Genomic DNA, 20,239 nt, shown 5'->3' with positions numbered 1-20,239 from the left:
TAGGAAGAATGAATGGCGGAATGTTCAAAAGTAGAGTGTAGAAGCTGCATTTTTTTGTTTTACCATCACCTTTTGTAAATTGCGACAGTGATCTCAATTTTGGACGTAGATATAAACTGTAACCCCCCCCCTTTGTAGTCGAGGAGCACCAAGTTAGAGCCTTACTCCGCAAACAAAATGTTAGGAAGGCCGCAGGGCCAGACAATGTGTCTACTTTTACCCTGAAAAATGGTGCTGACCAACTTGCTACTGTTTTTACAGATCTTTTTAAATGGTCTCTCAGCACACTTAAAGTCCCGGCATGCTATAAATCTGCCATAGTCATACCTGTGCCCAAGAAATCTAGCACTGCTTGTCTGAATGATTACAGGCCCGTCGCTCTGACCTCTGTCATTATGAAGGTGTTCGAGCAGCTCGTCTGTGATCATTTATCTAGTATTGTTAAATTAGACATGCATCAGTTTGCTTATCAGCCCAACAGGTCTGTAGGGGATGCTGTATCTATGTGTTTACACACCATCCTGCAGCACCTGGAGGCCTCTGCCACTTATGTACGAATTGTGTTTATTGATTTCAGTTCAGCGTTTAACACGATTGTGCCTTTTAAACTATTTGAAAAACTTAAATTGCTAGGAATTGATGAGTCTCTGTGCCATTTTATTCTAGATTTTCTCTCAGACAGAGAACAAGTGGTTAAAATAGGTAGGTAATTTGTTCTCTAGATCCAGGACCTTGAAAACCGGGGCCCCCCAGGGCTGTGTCCTCTCTCCTCTGCTCTACTGTCTATACACTAATGACTGTGCCTCCCACTCTGATTCTGTCCAATTTTTTAAATACGCGGATGACACAACAGTAGTGGGACTAATTAAGAACGGGGATGAATCGGCCTATAGAGCTGAAGTTGATAGCTTTGCTGTATGGTGCAAGGAGAACAACCTGCTTTTAAACATCTCCAAGACAAAGGAAATGATAGTTGACTTCCAGCGCGGGGAGGCAGTCCACCCTCCTCTGTACATAAACGGCCAGCAGGTGGAGAGGGTAGACAGTTTTAAATTCCTCTGCATCACCATATGTGATAATTATAAATGGGAAGTTAACACCAGCTTCATAATTAGCAAAGCCCACCAGAGGCTCCACTCCCTGCGCCAGCTTACAAAGTTTGGTGTGTCCAGGGAGGGGATGTTCAGCTTTTACAGAGCCACTGTGGAGAGTGTCCTTACCTTCTCAATGACTGTGTGGTACGGAAACACCACCGTCCATGATAGGGGACATCTAGAAAGAACTGTACGCACAGCGTAAAAAATCATCGGCTGTGATCTCCCCTCTGTGGCCTCCATTTATGCCACACAAATCAGGCGGAAAGGGGAGAAGGTGATCAGGGACCCTTCTCACCCTGCTTACGACCTCTTTAACCCCCTTCCCTCTGGCAGAAGACTCCAAAGTCTCAGGTGCAGGACATCCCGTTTTAAAAACAGTACATATCCCGAGGCTGTCCGTCACCTGAACTCAAGTACAAATGTACAGGCACTTTGCACCACAAGGGCTAGCACCAGCCGACAGGCACTTTAAACTGGAACACTGAGCTACTTATTTTAGGTACTGTAGCATTTTTTCTTTTTAATTGTTTGTGTAAAACTTTTATTGTGGGGATTGTATTGCATGTATTCTTGTGTTTTTATATTGTATGTTTTTATAATGTATGTACTGTATGTGCTGGCACCAAGACAAATCCCAATCAACCATGTGTTGAAATGGCAATAAAGTTGTCTATCTATCTATAGTGTTAATGAAGTACCTCTGTTGAAGTAGCCTCCATAGACGCCCTGCTTGAGGTCGAACACACGCTCGTTATTCTCCACCAGGCCACCCAGCTTCTCTGCCAGCTGGAGAGCCATGTTCTGCAGGGAGGTGGGTTCTGTGCGGTGCATCACGACCGTCTGGGTGGGCTGGTCCAGAGACGCCTGAGAGGGCAGGGATTCAAACACGCAACCGTCAGACCAAGAGGATTCAAACAAGCAACCATCAGACCAAGAGGATTCAAACACACAACCGTCAGACCGAGAGGATTCAAACACACAACCATCAGACCAAGAGGATTCAAACACACAACCATCAGACCAAGAGGATTCAAACACACAACCATCAGACCGAGAGGATTCAAACACACAACCGTCAGACCAAGAGGATTCAAACACACAACCATCAGACCAAGAGGATTCAAACACGCAACCATCAGACCAAGAGGATTCAAACACAACCATCAGACCAAGAGGATTCAAACACACAACCGCCAGACCCACCAAGACAGACCAGCAGATCCACAGAGAAACACAAGTATTGACATGTTGAAGACGGAGCAGAAATGCAATGTGTATGTTTACAGTCTCCAAGTAAATCTGCTCACAGCAACAGATCAAAATCGTTTTAGTCTGGACAAGGCCTAAATGAGTTCCAGTAATGTTCCGTAGGGCTCAAAATTAGTTCCAGTAATGTTGCTTAGGGCTCTAAATGAGTTCCAGTAATGTTGCTTAGAGCTCTAAATGAGTTCCAGTAATGTTGCTTAGAGCTCTAAATGAGTTCCAGTAATGTTGCTTACGGCTCAAAATGAGTTCCAGTAATGTTCCTTAGGACTCTAAATGAGTTCCAGTAATGTTCCTTAGGGCTCAAAATGAGTTCCAGTAATGTTCCTTAGGACTCTAAATGAGTTCCAGTAATGTTGCTTAGGGCTCAAAATGAGTTCGAGTAATGTTGCTTAGGGCTCAAAATGAGTTCCAGTAATGTTGCTTAGGGCTCAAAATGAGTTCCAGTAATGTTGCTTAGGGCTCAAAATGAGTGCCAGTAATGTGCCTTGGGGCTTAAAATGAGTGCCAGCTTCTCACCATGAGCTCCTCGTTGATGATCATCTTGCTGATGATGCTGTGCACGGTGGGCAGCTCCAGCTCAAACATCTCCGACAGCGTAGACATGCTGGGGGCGGGGCAGAGGTCACATGATTGACAGCTGTCAAAGTGCTGCTTCATATCTCTCGTCTCGCAGCAACACCACTAGCGGCCACTGGGGCGATACGAGGCTGAAATACTATCATATGTTTCAGGTATTTGAATTAAACAAAAATAATACATATTATAATATCTAGTGGTGGGGGGAAATATCGATATACCGTAATTCCTCTAATAGTAACCGGGTCTCAAATACAAGCTGGGTCTCTATTAATGGCCGGGTGCGCTCTTGAGCTAAGCAATTATAAGCCGGCCTCCTAATACAAGCTGGGTTACTAATATACTGAGCTGCATACTGAGCTAGTTACTTGATTTCACTTTGAAAATGTTGAAATGACCAGTGACCACCTGTAATTGCACTGTTTACTATTTCATACAGTACTTGGTTTCAATAAATGAACCCAGTACATTTTACTGGGTTCAAACTGACACAAAATGTTGATTTATTCATTATGATCCGTTTGAAAATTTGAAATATAGGCCTCCCTCTTATACAGGCCTCCTCCTAATACAAGCCTGGTACCCGCTACAGTTGAAACAAATACAAGCCGGGGTTACTATTAGAGGAATTACGGTAGTATAGTATCATGATACTTTGTGTGGCGATACTGTATTGATACAAGGACGCCAAGTATCGATATTTTATTATGCAAATATTTTTTTATTTATTTGAAGGAAGTTGCATTGTTCATTTCAATACCTGTAATAGTACAGTCCACACACACACACACACGTGTGCATTCAGTTAAGTTGGAATATGACTGTAATACAAACAGTTCAGTTTGTCAGGTAAATGCAACACAGATTAGTGTTGACATCCGTCTGCTTGAGAAAAACGAATTTGCTGCAATAAAAATTATTGAAGCGAGATGAACAGACTGAAAACTTTATTTTATTAGATAAAACTGTGGACAAAGTTTTACTTTGCAGTTGAAAAAAGGTAATAAATCGCAACATATTGCAATATTAATATCGCAATACTCAGCATATCGCAATATATTTTGTATCGCAATACTATCGTATCGTGACTTAAGTATCGTGATAATATCGTATCGTGAGGCTTCTGGTGATTCCCACCCCTAGACGATACCAGGCTGAAATACCATCATATGTTTCAGGTATTTGAGAAATAAAACAAAAATATAATAAATATAATATCCGTTAGCCACATGTGACATGTCGAGAGATCATTTTTCACACATTATTAGCATAGTATAGGTGATACCTGTATTGAACAGGCAATACAGATATCAAATGAATGAAATTAATGGTCTAAATGTTGTTCTATAAACGTATATATTTCAATGTAGTAGGTTTCTCAGGATGGATATTGCAGGGAGCTCACCTGATGGAGTCGTACACGCTGCTGTACGTGAACAGGTAAGTCCTCAGAGATTCCTCCTGAATTTTTCTAAAAAAAAAAAAAAAAAAATTTAATAAAAACGTCACAACCAATGTGTGTGGGGGATGTGTAGGGGGGATGAAGGAAGGAGGGAGGATGTAGAAGGATGTTAGGATGTAGGAGGATGTAGGAGGATGTTAGGATGGGAGCTGAACACCCTGAAATGAGAGCTGAACACCATCGCTCTCAATAAAAAGGCCCGGAAGAGGATGTACTTCCTACGTCAGCTGAGGAAGTTCAGGCTGCAGAGGACCATGATGGTCCAGTTTTACACCGCCATCATCCAGTCCATCCTCACCCTCTCCATCATCACCTGGTTCCCTGCAGCCACGGTCAGAGACAAGGCCAAGCTGCAGCGGGTGATACGCTCGGCGGAGAGGGTGATCGGCTGCCCCCTTCCCTCCCTCGAGTCCCTACACTCCACCAGGGCCTTGAGGAGGGCGAGGAAGATCATGGCAGACCCCGCCCACCCGGGTCACAACCTCTTCAACATGCTCCCCCACGGCAGGCGGCTACGGCTGCCCAAGACACTAAAGTCCCGCCACAGACTGAGTTTCTTCCCCTCAGCAGCTCACCTGGTAAACGAGTCAGGTGTCCCCCTGCTCCCCCCCCCCCCCCCTCTATGGCAAGCTGCTAGGGCTGGACTTCTGGACTTGAACTTTGTGTTGCACTGTATCCATGTCCCCAACCACCGCACTTTCACAGTCTTATTGTTGTCTCACTGTTATGTCCTGTCTTGCACTTTACTTAAAATTATTTATTTACTGTTGTATTGTTCTTACTTGTGAAAAAAGTATGCACTGTAATGCCAAAACACGTTCCATTTTGTACCTGTATGAAATGGCGAATAAAGTAATCTGAATCTGAGGGTGTCAGGATGTAGGAGGGTGTCAGGATGTAGGAGGGTGTCAAGATGTAGGAGGGTGTCAGGATGTCAGGATGTAGGAGGGTGTCAGGATGTAGGAGGGTGTCAGGATGTCAGGATGTAGGAGGGTGTCAGGATGTAGGAGGGTGTCAGGATGTCAGGATGTAGGAGGGTGTCAGGATGTAGGAGGGTGTCAGGATGTAGGAGGGTGTCAGGATGTCAGGATGTAGGAGGGTGTCAGGATGTAGGAGGGTGTCAGGATGTAGGAGGGTGTCAGGATGTAGGAGGGTGTCAGGATGTAGGAGGGTGTCAGGATGTAGGAGGGTGTCAGGATGTAGGAGGGTGTCAGGATGTAGGAGGGTGTCAGGATGTAGGAGGGTGTCAGGATGTAGGAGGGTGGCAGGATGTAGGAGGGTGTCAGGATGTAGGAGGATGTCAGGATGTAGGAGGGTGTCAGGATGTCAGGATGTAGGAGGGTGTCAGGATGTCAGGATGTAGGAGGGTGTCAGGATGTAGGGTGTCAGGATGTAGGAGGGTGTCAGGATGTAGGAGGGTGTCAGGATGTAGGAGGGTGTCAGGATGTAGGAGGGTGTCAGGATGTAGGAGGGTGTCAGGATGTCAGGATGTAGGAGGGTGTCAGGATGTCAGGATGTAGGAGGGTGTCAGGATGTAGGAGGGTGTCAGGATGTCAGGATGTAGGAGGGTGTCAGGATGTAGGAGGGTGTCAGGATGTCAGGATGTAGGAGGGTGTCAGGATGTCAGGATGTAGGAGGGTGTCAGGATGTCAGGATGTAGGAGGGTGTCAGGATGTAGGAGGGTGTCAGGATGTAGGAGGGTGTCAGGATGTAGGAGGGTGTCAGGATGTAGTAGGGTGTCAGGATGTAGGAGGGTGTCAGGATGTAGGAGGGTGTCAGGATGTAGGAGGGTGTCAGGGTGTCAGGATGTAGGAGGGTGTCAGGGTGTCAGGATGTAGGAGGGTGTCAGGATGTAGGAGGGTGTCAGGATGTAGGAGGGTGTCAGGATGTAGGAGGGTGTCAGGATGTAGGAGGGTGTCAGGATGTAGGAGGGTGTCAGGATATAGGAGGGTGTCAGGATGTCAGGATGTAGGAGGGTGTCAGGATGTAGGAGGGTGTCAGGATGTAGGAGGATGAAGGGAGGATGAAGGGAGGATGTAGGGAGGGCTAACCTGACGAGCATCTCGCGGACCCTCTGCGTCTCGGGGAACAGGTCCCACACCTTGCTGTTCATCTTCTCGTTGATGATGAAGGAGTGGCAGGTGCGCCAGTCTCCCATCTTCATGGACTTACTGGCCGCCACCACGTGCTCCCTCATGCTCTCTGGGGGTCCTGGTGGAGAGAGAACATCATCATCACCATCATCATCTTCATTATCTCACTTCTCTGTTGGAGTGGAGGTCTGGACCCTCTGGTACAAGTTCCAATGATCGGCTCTCATGCTTAAAGCACCGTTAGCAGGGGATCTTAGCAGGGGGTGGTGGTGCAGGGGGTCTCTACAGGGTGTGTAGCTAGCAGTGTGTCTCTCTACAGGGTGTGTAGCTAGCAGTGTGTCTCTCTACAGGGTGTGTACCTAGCAGGGGCTGCCTCTCTCTACAGACACTTTGGTGATCAGGCTTTCTCACGCACTGCACCTCTGGAACTCCCTCCCTCAGACCATCAGAGACTCCCCCACACTCTCCACCTTCAAATCCCACCTCAAAACCCACCTGTTCTCCCTAGCCTTCAACCTTAACCCCCCCCCCTCCTTGATGTTTGTTACTGTGGCTTTATGTTTCTGTGTATCTCATGCTGTTTTCCCCGTTTCCCCCGTGGTCTTATGTTCCTTTTGTTTCTTTGTTTTTCTTTGTTTCTCTTTCTACCATCAGCGACTTCGGGTTCCTGAGAAGCGCTATACAAATAAAATGAATTATTATTTGTAGTATTACAGGGTGTGTACATACCTAGCAGGGGCTGCCTCTCTCCCACCCTCAGCTGGTGGTGGAACTGCTTGCTGATCATCCTGCGCCGGGCGTCGAACTCGTGCGCCGCCATGTAGGGGATCTCCAGCAGCATGGCGGAGACCAGGTACACGCACTCCAGCAGCTCCAGGTTGATGTGCATGTGGAACGGAACCTGGACGACGGACACAAGACCTCCTTATGACACAGTGAAGACCTCCTTGTGACAGTCAAGACCTCCTTATGACACAGTCAAGACCTCCTTATGACACAGTGAAGACCTCCTTATGACACAGTCAAGACCTCCTTATGACACAGTCAAGACCTCCTTATGACAGTGAAGACCTCCTTATGACACAGTCAAGACCTCCTTATGACAGTGAAGACCTCCTTATGACACAGTCAAGACCTCCTTATGACAGTGAAGACCTCCTTATGACACACAGTCAAGACCTCCTTATGACACAGTGAAGACCTCCTTATGACACACAGTGAAGACCTCCTTATTAGGGATGCGCCGAAAATTGTGCCATCGAAAATTATCGGACGAAAATGGTTAAAAAGGCTCTTTCGGCCGAAAGGGTTTTAGGACCGAAAAGATATCACAGAATGTCAAAGAACAGGGTTACGTAGCGTTCGTAACCTAAAGTGTTGTTGTGATGACGTAATCAAAACGTGCAACGTGTAACATGAGCAGCTTGACAGCTCTTCCTGCGTTCTGCAGCCTAATTCCTCTTGGGAGTCGCGCTGTTTCTATGTAAACTCCGGGAGCAACGCATCCAATAATGTGTGTGTCTTTATGCAGATCGTTATGCAGTTTTAAAGCACCGTGGCTTTGTTCTGAATGCACTTTGTTGTAGTTATCCTACAGAGAAAAGAAAATGCACTCGACTTTAATGCACATTTTGATGTATGCAAAGAGAAAATGTTTAAATTGTACAATCTTTCAGCAGTCAGTCTGGAATTAATTCAACAAAAGTGCTGAATAAATGTTTTATGGGCCCATAATAGTGATTATTAATATTATTTAAGTTAAGTTTTGCCATAATCATATATTTTGCCATAAACAGGTAGCTGAAAAAAAAAATACATTATATATATATTTATATTAATCATTTTCGGCCTTTCGGCATTCGGCCAACTGTTTCCTATTTTCGGTATCGGTTTCGACCAAGAATTTCCCATTCGGTGCATCCCTACTCCTTATGACTAGGGTTGGGCATCGTTTGGATTTGAACGATTCCGGTTCTGATTCTCCATTTCGATTCCTGTTTTTTTTTTTTTTTTTTTTTTTTTTAATATATTGATCTTTTTCCCCCTACATTTTCCTCCGATTTTCTCCCATCCCAATGTTAGTCGTTATGCCAATTCCCAATCCCCTTCCTGGTCGCTGCGCACTTACCCCCCACAGTCGGTCTGGGAGAGTGGAGGCTATCACGTGCTTCCTCCGACACACGTCCAGCCAATCAACCGCTTCTTTTCACCTGGCAGTGCGGATTCTCATTGAGAGGGCGTAGCGTGTGGAAGGATCACACTATCCCACTCAAGTCCTATCCGCGCTTAGCAGGCGCCCCGACAGAACTGTAGGAGTCGCTGTTTACAATGACCCGGACCCACCCCGCCAGCTTCTCCCACCCTCTAATACTGCCAATTGTATTAGTGTGAACGGCCAGCCAAGCTGGTGACAACCCCGGAGCTGTGAGCTGGATTCGAACAGGCGAATCTAGCCGCTCCGGGGTTTGGTGACGAACGCAATCTCCGTTACGCCACCTGACCGCCCTTCGATTCCTGTTCTAAACGATTCTCGATTCCGATTCTTTGAGGTGCAGGTCAAAACAGGTCATAGCTTATTTCGCAGGAGTTTTCTTTTTTTTATCTTACATTTTTTTCATACTATTCACATTGTTGACTTGATACAGTTTAATTTGGTTGCTGTACTGTAACTAGGGTATTAATTAACAAAAGTAAAAAAAATATATATTTTGAGCCCTAAATTAAGAATCGAATTGCAAATATGTTACTTCCGGTTCCAGAACCGGAAGTTAGGAACCGGTTCCTATTAGAACCGGTTCTCTGTGCCCAACCCTACTTATGACACAGACAAGACCTCCTTATGACACACAGGATGGGTACCGAATCTGGTACTTTTAAGGGTACCGACCAAATCACGTCGGTACTACAGAGTACCGATTCACGTGAGATCCGCCAGTGCCACATTTCGGTACTGTAAAAGAATAAATAAAAATGTCACACGCCTACCTAGGATTCGACTTGATTCAACAACAAAGCAGTTAGGGCAATGGCAAGCCGAAAAGCCAGCGGTTGACGGACTCGTTTTCCCTTTTATTCTATTTGAATACCCTATTCAATGTCAGGGAGCAGTATTTTGCCTGTAAAAGGCATACCGGGACGCGTCTACCTTAATGATAAGCAAGCAGTGCAAAAATGCGGAAGCATTCGTCACCGCACGCCACTACGGTAAAGCGCCTTTCTTTTCAGGCCCGCTTTGGGAGCTGTCGCGCGGAAATAGGCTATCTATTGCCATTCTCTTTGACAAACTCTAACCTTAACCAGCTCCTTAACAGCGCCTAAACTTAACCGTTCTAACCTTAACCAACTCCGAAACAATGCCTAACCTTAACCTTAACCATGCCTAACCTTAACCATAGAAATTATATTGCCATTCTCTTTGACAAACTCTAACCTTAACCAGCTCCTTAACAGCGCCTAAACTTAACCGTTCTAACCTTAACCAACTCCGAAACAATGCCTAACCTTAACCTTAACCTTAACCATGCCTAACCTTAACCGGCGAAAGAATACACGTTAAAAAAAAATCACGTTAAAAAAAAAAATATTTGATGGGATTCGAACTCGCCAGCAAACGAGCCATAGGATCCACAGCCATGTAGTCTTGCCAATTGAGCTATTTCTAGATACTGAATAAGGGGCGGTGACTTATATATATTGAGCTCCGCTCGTGTCGAACCAAGGCGGGATCTCATGCGCATGCGCGGGCACCTCGCGCGAGCACGCCGGCGCACGCACGCACCTGAGCGAGCACGCCGGTGCACGCACGGGCGCTGGGCGGCGGAAAATGAAAGGCGCATTACCGCACGCCACTACGGTAGAATGCTTCCGCATTCTTGCACTGCTTGCTTATCATTAAGGAAAAGGCTACCGGGACTCCGAAGGTGCAGTACCGGCCAGATCCTGCTAGTGGCGCTGTATCGAGAATGCAGTAACCCCTGTTCCAGACCGGGTGCCACACTGAAAACGCTCCGGGTGCTCTTTTCTACTAACCTGAACCTAGGGCTTCACCCGATCGCATTGAATAGTTTTCGGGACCCCCGATTCATTATGCTGTGGTGAGTTATGTCATCGACCAAATGGACATATGATCAACCAGATGGCGATCAAATAATTGGAATATTCTTTTTGGAATCCCACTGGCCACAGGTAAGAACAATTTGACGTAAATATCAGCTTGATCGTGCAAGGTTTTCATAGCCATCTCGTTGTGGTAATAACGAATGCCGTTATTGGCAATCAATTAATCAGAAATGACCCCCCCCCCCCCCCCCCCCCTTTCATGCATTCATGATGAAACATAATACCCATCATATGCATTTGATTTTTTTATTGTAGTGTCTGTAGGGATGAAACGCCTATGGATTTGGTATACAAGACCACCCGCATTTCATTGTATACTTGTATGCCGTGACAATTAAAACTCTTGACTTGACTCTTGATAATACACGTCACGGCTTATAAACAGCCTCCCAGGAATTAGCCCTGATCATTCAGAAATAACACTCATATTCACCACGGTATAAAACGGGAACGTATGGATGAAACAATTATTTCTTTTTTGCATCTTGAACGGAAGGTTCTTATGGTCAAATGACCATGATATTGTGTCCATAGCTATAATATAAAATATAGATTTAGCTCTACAAACAACGTGACGCACAGTGAAAGTGTGTAATGGAAAGCTGGCCCAGCTATAGCTAGATGGGGAAATCAAAGGCCGTGAGTGTGTTAACAACTTGTTTGTTCTAAATAAATAATGATAATAAATTATTTGAAGTTTGGAATTTTATTTAAATTTTTTACAACCGAGGTAGGTAGACTAAAGTACCGGAAAAAGGTACCGTTGGGTACCGGTATCGATTCACAGGTACCTGTACAAATGTGAAATGTACCCAACCCTACTTATGACAGTCAAGACCTCCGTATGACAGTCACACACAAGGAAAAGTTTGACATCCAACCAGAGTGACAATGTAACAGTAAAGTGTAATAGTGATATACAATGTACAGGAGATTAAACTGGGTATAAAATATATAAAATAGTACTACTGAGTAATAGTGCTAATCAGATGTATGTACAGAGTTGTAGTATTAATATGTACAGTGATACAGGTATAAAGACACTATGGTAGTAAGTCATACTGGCCAGCAGCGTAACTAGTAAGAGTAGGTAAGGGATATGTACAGATATATATATATATATATAGTAACTAGTAAGAGTAGGTAAGGGATATGTACAGATATATATATAGTAACTAGTAAGAGTAGGTAGAGGATATGTACAGATATATATATATAGTAACTAGTAAGAGTAGGTAAGGGATATGTACAGATATATATATAGTATCTACAGATCATTATATGCAGGTATGTACAGACAGGTAGATATATATATAGGGTATGCAGGTATGTACAGACCGGTAGATTATATATATAGGGTATATGGAGGTATGTAGACAGATGTAGATGTATATATATAGGTATGTACTACAGACAGATGTATATATATATAGGGTATATGCAGGTATGTACAGACTGATGCACTCCTGGTCTCAGACAGGGATAAGTCTAAAGTGGAAAGTGTCCTGAGCAGTGAAATGAAAAAAATCTGCTCCTGACTCAGTGACAATAAATTGTCTCTACATCTGGGAAAAACAGAGGCCATACTCTTTGGGTCAAACGCCAACCTAAAGAAATCCCAGGGTTTTAAAATTAGAGTAGGTGAAAACATTATTGAGGATAAAGAGGAGGTCACCTACCTGGGCTTTATTTTAAATAACAAACTTTCTAACGAAAAAAATGGCACAAAAAGTTATTACTAAGGTCAATCAAAAAACCAAATTTTTATTTAGAATTTCCTCGTTCATAAATAGGAACGCTCTGAGGACCCTAGCTGGAGCCCTCATCCAATGTCACTTTGACTATGCTTGCACTTCATGGTACAGCAACATATCAAAACAAATGAAGACAAAGCTCCAGACCTCCCAAAACAAACTAGTGAGACTCCTGCACAACCTTCACTTTAGGACTCACCTAACGCCAGCCCACTTTAGCAGGCTGGGATGGCTTAGGGTTGAAGAAAGAGTACACCAGCTTAAAATGCTACTGGTTTTTAAAGTACTAAAAGAACCGGTCCCCAAGTACCTAGTCAATTATTTTAATAAAGTAGGAGATGTCCACAAACACGCCACAAGAGGAAGCCCCACGGACCTGGTCCCGCCGAGAGTCAGGACATGCATGGGGAAAGATGCATTTTTTTTTTACTCTGCTACGGTAATGTGGAATGCCCTGCCAACATTTTTAAAACTCCTGAACTCCCCTCTCGGATTTAAATCCGCCCTAAAAACATGGCTCAGCAGCAACTCAAATTGGTCTTAAAATGTTTTTTTTATCTCTTTTATCATAACTTGGCTTTTATTTCTTTTATCTTTTATCATGAGTTGCTTTTAAGGGTTTGCGGATTTTCTTTTAACATTAGTTAACTGTATGAGTTGTCAGGTTAGGTGTTTTTATAAAAAAAAAATTAGAATGTGTCCTGTCAGTGTACATGTCCATTTGTGTTTCTGTGCCTTTTTATGTTCCATGTATGGACCACAATGGAAACAAGCCTTGGCTTTATTGTGTTTTATCCATTTTTGACCTGTGTTATTGACACTGTTATTGTCTTGTCTTTTAAAAATGTTTTTTTTGTCATACGATTTGTGTCAAAATAAAGTATTCAATTCAATTCAATGTAGATGTATATATAGGGTATATATATAGGGTTATATATGCAGCCCCACCTGTCTCCTCTTCTCGATCTTCTCCTGCTCCGCGTTCCTCTCCTGCATGTTCCTCATCAGGAGACCCTGCCCCAGCAGCTCCTTGGCGCGGCCCGACGACTGGATGTCCAGCAGGGCATTGTGGGCGTCTTTGATCATCCCCTGGCGGAACGCACAGATACCCAGCTGCACCATGGTCCTGTTGTACAGGATCTAGAGGGGGGGGGGAGAGAGGGGGGAGACTTTGAAAACATGGAAAATAACTCAAAACTCCCATACCTACTGCGTGAAATAAAATAGGGTGATGCTGCCTGACAACAGGGTGATGCTGCTGCCTGACAACAGGGTGATCGGTATCGGTATCTCTCTCAGCTATCGGGACTTACAAAGTCGGATCGGTGCATCCCTAATAGGGGTGGGGGGGGGGAAATCGATACGTAGTAGCATCACGATACTTTGCGTGGCGATACTGTATCGATACAGGGACGCCAAGTATCGATATTTAATTATTCATAAAAAAATAAAACCTTTAATTTTTTATTTATTTTTTTTTTATAAGGAAGTTGCATTGTTCATTTCAATACCTGTAATAGTACAGTAGTCCACACACACATTCAGTTAAGTTGGAATATGACTAATACAAACAGTTCAGTTTGTCAGGTACATGCAACACAGATTACAGTGTTTACATCTGTCTGCTTGAGAAAATACCATGTTCTGCAATAAAAATGATTGAAGTGAGATGAACAGACTGAAATTAGATAAAACATGTTGACAGTTTTACTTTGCAGTTGAAAAAAGGTAATAAATTAAATGTGATCCAAAAAATCAATAAAAAATAAAAATAAATTCTGCAATACTCAGCGTATCGCGATATATTTAGTATCGCGACACTATCATATTGCGACGCAAGTATCGCGATAGTATCGTATCGTGAGGTCTCTGGCGATTCCCACCCCTAATCCCTAATACTGCCTACCTGTACGGGGGGGTCTGCGTGCTGGATGTTGTCCTGCAGGTGGCTCATGAGCATGAGGTCGCGGGCCTGGTACCAGCGCGAGTGCAGCGCGTGGTGGTAGATGTGGCAGAGGATGGCGCACGTGCGGATGCGGTCCGTTCGGTCCTTGGAGTAGATGAACTTGCAGAGGCGGTCCATGATGACGGCACTGTCCTCGCCCTCGCTCTCCTCCTGGTCCTGCTCCGACTGGAGACACAGAGACATATTACATGCAGAACGACCTCCACCAGTAGCCGGTGACCTGACCCTTGACCCCTGCAGCCAGAGACCTGAGTAACATGTTCATCAAACAGTGCTGAAACCTAACGGGATGTAAACAGAACCTAACAGGATCTAAACAGAATCTAACGGGATGTAAACAGAATCTAACGGGATGTAAATAGAACCTAACAGGATCTAAACAGAACCTAACAGGATCTAAACTAAACAGAACCTAATGGGATCTAAACAGAACCTAACAGGATCTAAATAGAACCTAACAGGATCTAAACTAAACAGAACCTAACGGGATCTAAACTAAACAGAACCTAACGGGATCTAAACAGAACCTAACAGGATCTAAATAGAACCTAACAGGATCTAAACTAAACAGAACCTAACAGGATCTAAACTAAACAGAACCTAACGGGATCTAAACAGAACCTAACAGGATCTAAACTAAACAGAACCTAACAGGATCTAAACTAAACAGAACCTAACAGGATCTAAACTAAACAGAACCTAACGGGATCTAAACGGAACCTAACGGGATCTAAACAGAACCTAACGGGATCTAAACAGAACCTAACAGGATCTAAACTAAACAGAACCTAACAGGATCTAAACTAAACAGAACCTAACGGGATCTAAACAGAACCTAACAGGATCTAAACTAAACCGAACCTAACAGGATCTAAACTAAACAGAACCCAACAGGATCTAAACTAAACAGAACCCAACAGGATCTAAACTAAACAGAACCTAACAGGATCTAAACAGAACCTAACAGGATCTAAACTAAACAGAACCTAACAGGATCTAAACAGAACCTAACGGGATCTAAACTAAACAGAACCTAACAGGATCTAAACAGAACCTAACAGGATCTAAACGGAACCTAACAGGGTCTAAACGGAACCTAACAGGGTCTAAACAGAACCTAACAGGGATGTACGGGTAAACAGAACCTAACGGGATCTAAACAGAACCTAACTGGGTCTAAACAGAACCTAACGGGATCTAAACAGAACCTAACAGGATCTAAACAGAATCCAACAGGGATCTAAACAGAACCTAACAGGATCTAAACAGAACCTAACAGGGATGTAAACAGAACCTAACAGGATCTAAACAGAATCCAACAGGGATCTAAACAGAACCTAACAGGATCTAAACAGAACCTAACAGGGATGTAAACAGAACCTAACATAACCTAACAGGCTCTAAAGGCAGCCTCACCTTAGTCTCTCCCTGGAGGCCCAGGCTGCGGCGGTGAGCCTTGTAGTCGAACTTGTAGTAGGTGTGCATGATGCGCCGCAGGTAGATGCGGCAGACCTCCTCCGTGCTGCCCTTGGTCTCCAGGTAGCCCAGCAGGCGGTCGATGATGCCACACACATGACCCTCGTCCTTCAGGTTGTCCACGTACTCTAGGAGGGGGGAGGGGGGGGAGAGGGAGGAGTTGGAGTATAAATAGTGCCCGTCAAATGAGCTACCATACTATCGTCTCTAGGCCTGCCACGATAACAAATTTTGCTGGGCGATTAATTGCCCCCGAAAATATCGCGATAAGCGATATTATTGCGACCGGTTAAAAAAAAAATTGAGAAATGTATTTCCCAAAACTTTTATTTTGAAGCCCACCGCTCCGTCTTTTCCAGTTTAAGACTTTTATTTTGAAGCCCACCGACCGGACCGGAAGTATTGTTGCGATTATCCTAGCCGACAACTTGTCTCGTCTGGTTGTGTTTTTTAGTTTTAACGTTAGCTACTAACGTTAGATGCAGCTACTACAGGCAATCAACGATGAGGAGGACGCGTCAAAGCCGTATATAATAGAATAGCTGTGGTGCGTAGGCACTGCAGCACGACTCGAAAACGACCCGTTATAATAAATTAATTCATGTTTAACTTGTCCCCGTCTCCAGTGCTTTGACTAGCCCCACCCGTTCATTGTAAACAATGATGCATGTAATTGTATTAACGTTATTCTGTGTTATTCTAACGTTACACTACAAATAACGCTACTTGGTTAAAAGGAGCAACACTATTGAGAAATGTAGGTAAGCTAAATATGTGGCGTTGCTACTGCCCCACGGAGCTCCCGTGCTGTGCTCTGTAGTAACGCCAGCGGCCAACCCACACGGAGAGTGACTGACAAGGGGCACTGGTTCCGCCTCATTAAAACAAACGCGCAAATAGCAATTAATCGCGCCCGTCAAAATCATTGCATTCATTTTAATTATCGCGGCAATTAATCGATTTATTGCTTATCGCGGCAGGCCTAATCGTCTCCATAGCTATAATATAGATTTTAGAATATACGATGGGTCTGCAAACTAGGGCTGGGCGATATTATATAAATATCGGGTACAGTTCATTAACGATACACTTTTTAAACGTATCGTGGATATCGTGATGTTTTGCCCAAGAGGATTGTGTCGCGTCAATCTGGTCCACACGTTGAAACTTTTGAACAGCGCCGCCCCACACACACACTACTGCATCAAAGTTACTACTTATGATAACAAAGGCATTCGTTTTGTGGCATTAACGTTATATAGTTACACGTTCAATAACATCCGCGTATTTACATAGCAACGTCCGAGGTCGACCTAGATATAGCAAGCATTAGTCGTTCATATCTCAGCCCGTGCTGACTCAGTTGTGCCCATTCTGCGGTCTGTTAATAAAGTTTTCAATCAGACAGATGTATGGAAAGGCTTTTATTATAACATCCGTTGCAGTAAAATCATTATGCCTCAAGTCGTTTAGTCATCCTGCGGAGCTAAAAGCTAAACGTCGGCCGCAGGGAGCTACCGCTACCATTGTTGTTGTCATTGAGCTCTCCAATGGCGGAAGTAAAAAATGAATACGCGCTTGCCGATTGGTGCTAAGAACAGCAGGGCGGGTGCAAGCGGTGTGACGTAATTGGCAGACTCGACTGTCAATCAAAATGATTCTGTTTGCCGTCTGAATGAATGAAAACGTTATTAACAGATTGCAGCATGGGTACAATACAGTACAGCTCAATACAACAACAGTGGACTGGAGGATGCAGACCAGAGAAAGACTTTCGTCTTGTTTACATCAGGGTCCCCCATTTTCAATTCATCATATTTCATATCTAAATCATATAATATCTCATTGCTAAATATATGCAATATATAATCTAATAATCCAATAATCTAAATCTAATATATAATATAAAAATGCTAAATGCATGGGTATTTTATTTTGTCTTTAATGTTAGCTTGCAAACTCAAATACTGTCTTGGTAAGCCTCATAATGAATTGTTTGGGGAAAAAAAGAAAAACATCGTGATGCGTGTCGCCGAAAGGTCAGAAAATATCGTGATATCATATTTAGGCCATATCGCCCAGCCCTACTGCAAACATTGTGAAAATGGTCAAAAAAGCTGGCTCCAGGGAGTAAAGATGGAAAAACAGGGTGGCGGTCAAAGAGTTAAGGGGCATTTCTCAGCATTTATAGGGATATTAATCAAAATAATTAGTTTCAAAAGAGATTCACACACATTATATATGTGCTTATTATATATATATATGTATATTTTTGGAGCCATACCAGTATTTGGAGCATATTATGAACTTTGAGTAATTTGTGACCAAAGACCAGATAATGTTCTGCACTGGGTTGTAAACATGAGTCAGATGACCTTGAGCGTGAGGGTCTGTGTTCTGTCTCACCTCGAGAGTGAGGGTCTGTGACTCACCTTGAGAGTGAGGGTCTGTGTCTCACCTTGAGAGTGAGGGTCTGTGTCTCACCTTGAGAGTGAGGGTCTGTGTTCTGCATGATCTTGGTGAACTCCTCGTCCATCCTCTCCACCAGCGTGAGGATGCAGCCGCGCACCCTGAAGGGCTGAACACACGTCCAACACAGAGCAGAGTTAGAGACCCATCATCTACCTGGTCTGAGACAGTCTACCTGGTCTGAGACACTCTACCTGGTCCGAGACAGTCTACCTGGTCCGAGACACTCTACCTGGTCCGAGACACTCTACCTGGTCCGAGACAGTCTACCTGGTCTGAGACACTCTACCTGGTCTGAGGCAGTCTACCTGGTCTGAGACACTCTACCTGGTCCGAGACAGTCTACCTGGTCTGAGACACTCTACCTGGTCTGAGACAGTCTACCTGGTCTGAGACACTCTACCTGGTCTGAGACACTCTACCTGGTCTGAGACACTCTACCTGGTCTGAGACACTCTACCTGGTCAGAGACAGTCTACCTAGTCTGAGACACTCTACCTGGTCTGAGACAGTCTACCAGGTCTGAGGCAGTCTACCGGGTCTGAGACAGTCTACCTGGTCTGAGACAGTCTACCAGGTCTGAGGCAGTCTACCGGGTCTGAGACAGTCTACCAGGTCTGAGGCAGTCTACCGGGTCTGAGGCAGTCTACCGGGTCTGAGGCAGTCTACCGGGTCTGAGACAGTCTACCTGGTCTGAGACAGTAACTGACAGTCTACCTGGTCTGAGACAGTCTACCTGGTCTGAGACAGTAACTGACAGTCTACCTGGTCTGAGGCAGTCTACCTGGTCTGAGGCAGTCTACCTGGTCTGAGGCAGTCTACCTGGTCTGAGGCAGTCTACCTGGTCTGAGACAGTCTAACTGACAGTCTACCTGGTCTGAGACAGTCTACCTGGTCTGAGGCAGTCTACCTGGTCTGAGACAGTCTAACTGGCAGTATACCTGGTCTGAGACAGTCTACCTGGTCTGAGGCAGTCTACCTGGTCTGAGACAGTCTAACTGGCAGTATATCTGGTCTGAGACACTACCTGGTCTGAGACAGTCTACCTGGTCTGAGACAGTCTACCTGGTCTGAGACAGTCTAACTGGCAGTATACCTGGTCTGAGACAGTCTACCTGGTCTGAGGCAGTCTACCTGGTCTGAAACAGTCTACATGGTGGTCTACCTGGTCTCAGACTGCCAGGCTCTAGGTGGTCTAGGTGGTACCTGGTCTGAGGTGGTCTAGATGGTACCTGGTCTGAGACGGCCAGGCTCTCGCTGTCCTCTGCGATGTTTTCTCCGATGAAGATGTTGGTGTTGTTGAACAGGATGTCCAGCAGCTCGTCGAGACACTCCAGACACTTCTTCCACATGTCGGCCTGGGGGAGGAGAGAGAGAGAGGGATGAGAGGGAGAGAGAGGGGTGAGAGAGAGAGGAGAGAGAGGGATGAGAGAGAGGGATGAGAGAGGGGGGACAGATGCAAGGGTTACCATTAGTGATGCACGATATATCGGCTGCCGATATGGCAGTTTTTTTACACATCGGTATCGGTCCGATATCAAGATAGGGCCGATATTTAAAAAAAAAATATATATATACCGTACTTTTCGGACTATAAGCCGTGGCTTTTTCCCCCATTTTTCGACCCTGCGGCTTATATAACGGTGCGGCTTATATGTGACTCGACGTGACCAAACCCGAAAATGTAAAAATATAAATATTGCTTTTTTGACTGCATTGAAATGTTATTTATCTGTTCCCTTATTTGGTAAACTTAATGCAACTTGTAAATGAGTTAATTCTTGTTATTTGTCCGACAGTATTGTGTCCCAATGCTAATTACATATGGTAATTAAACATTAAAACACCTGCGGCTTATAGTCCAGTGCGGCTTATAGTGCGAAAAGTACGGTATATATATATATATATATTTTTTTTTTTATATACATGTTTTGGCCTTAAATAGTTTCAAAATATCAGTA

At 44.5% G+C, this 20,239-nt stretch overlaps 1 protein-coding gene across 1 annotated transcript in view; it reads right to left on the bottom strand.

The window, feature by feature from the left end:
- Positions 1-20,239, bottom strand: part of eif3c (eukaryotic translation initiation factor 3, subunit C) — a 51,502-nt gene that overhangs the window by 5,500 nt on the left and 25,763 nt on the right. The window contains exons 12-21 of the mRNA XM_084323370.1: positions 19,511-19,636; positions 18,294-18,387; positions 15,750-15,937; positions 14,274-14,498; positions 13,316-13,507; positions 7,224-7,395; positions 6,453-6,612; positions 4,345-4,410; positions 2,880-2,967; positions 1,796-1,961 (exon numbers count right to left, since the gene is read on the bottom strand). Of these exons, the coding sequence (XP_084179496.1) occupies positions 1,796-1,961; positions 2,880-2,967; positions 4,345-4,410; positions 6,453-6,612; positions 7,224-7,395; positions 13,316-13,507; positions 14,274-14,498; positions 15,750-15,937; positions 18,294-18,387; positions 19,511-19,636 (1,477 nt within the window). The remainder of the gene's footprint in view (positions 1-1,795; positions 1,962-2,879; positions 2,968-4,344; positions 4,411-6,452; positions 6,613-7,223; positions 7,396-13,315; positions 13,508-14,273; positions 14,499-15,749; positions 15,938-18,293; positions 18,388-19,510; positions 19,637-20,239) is intronic.

Source organism: Notolepis coatsorum (genome assembly GCF_963971535.1).
Source record: "Notolepis coatsorum genome assembly, chromosome: 10".
Classification (NCBI taxonomy): domain Eukaryota; kingdom Metazoa; phylum Chordata; class Actinopteri; order Aulopiformes; family Paralepididae; genus Notolepis; species Notolepis coatsorum.
Note: the sequence above shows the minus strand (reverse complement) of the source record. Positions and strands in the feature narration are given on the sequence as shown.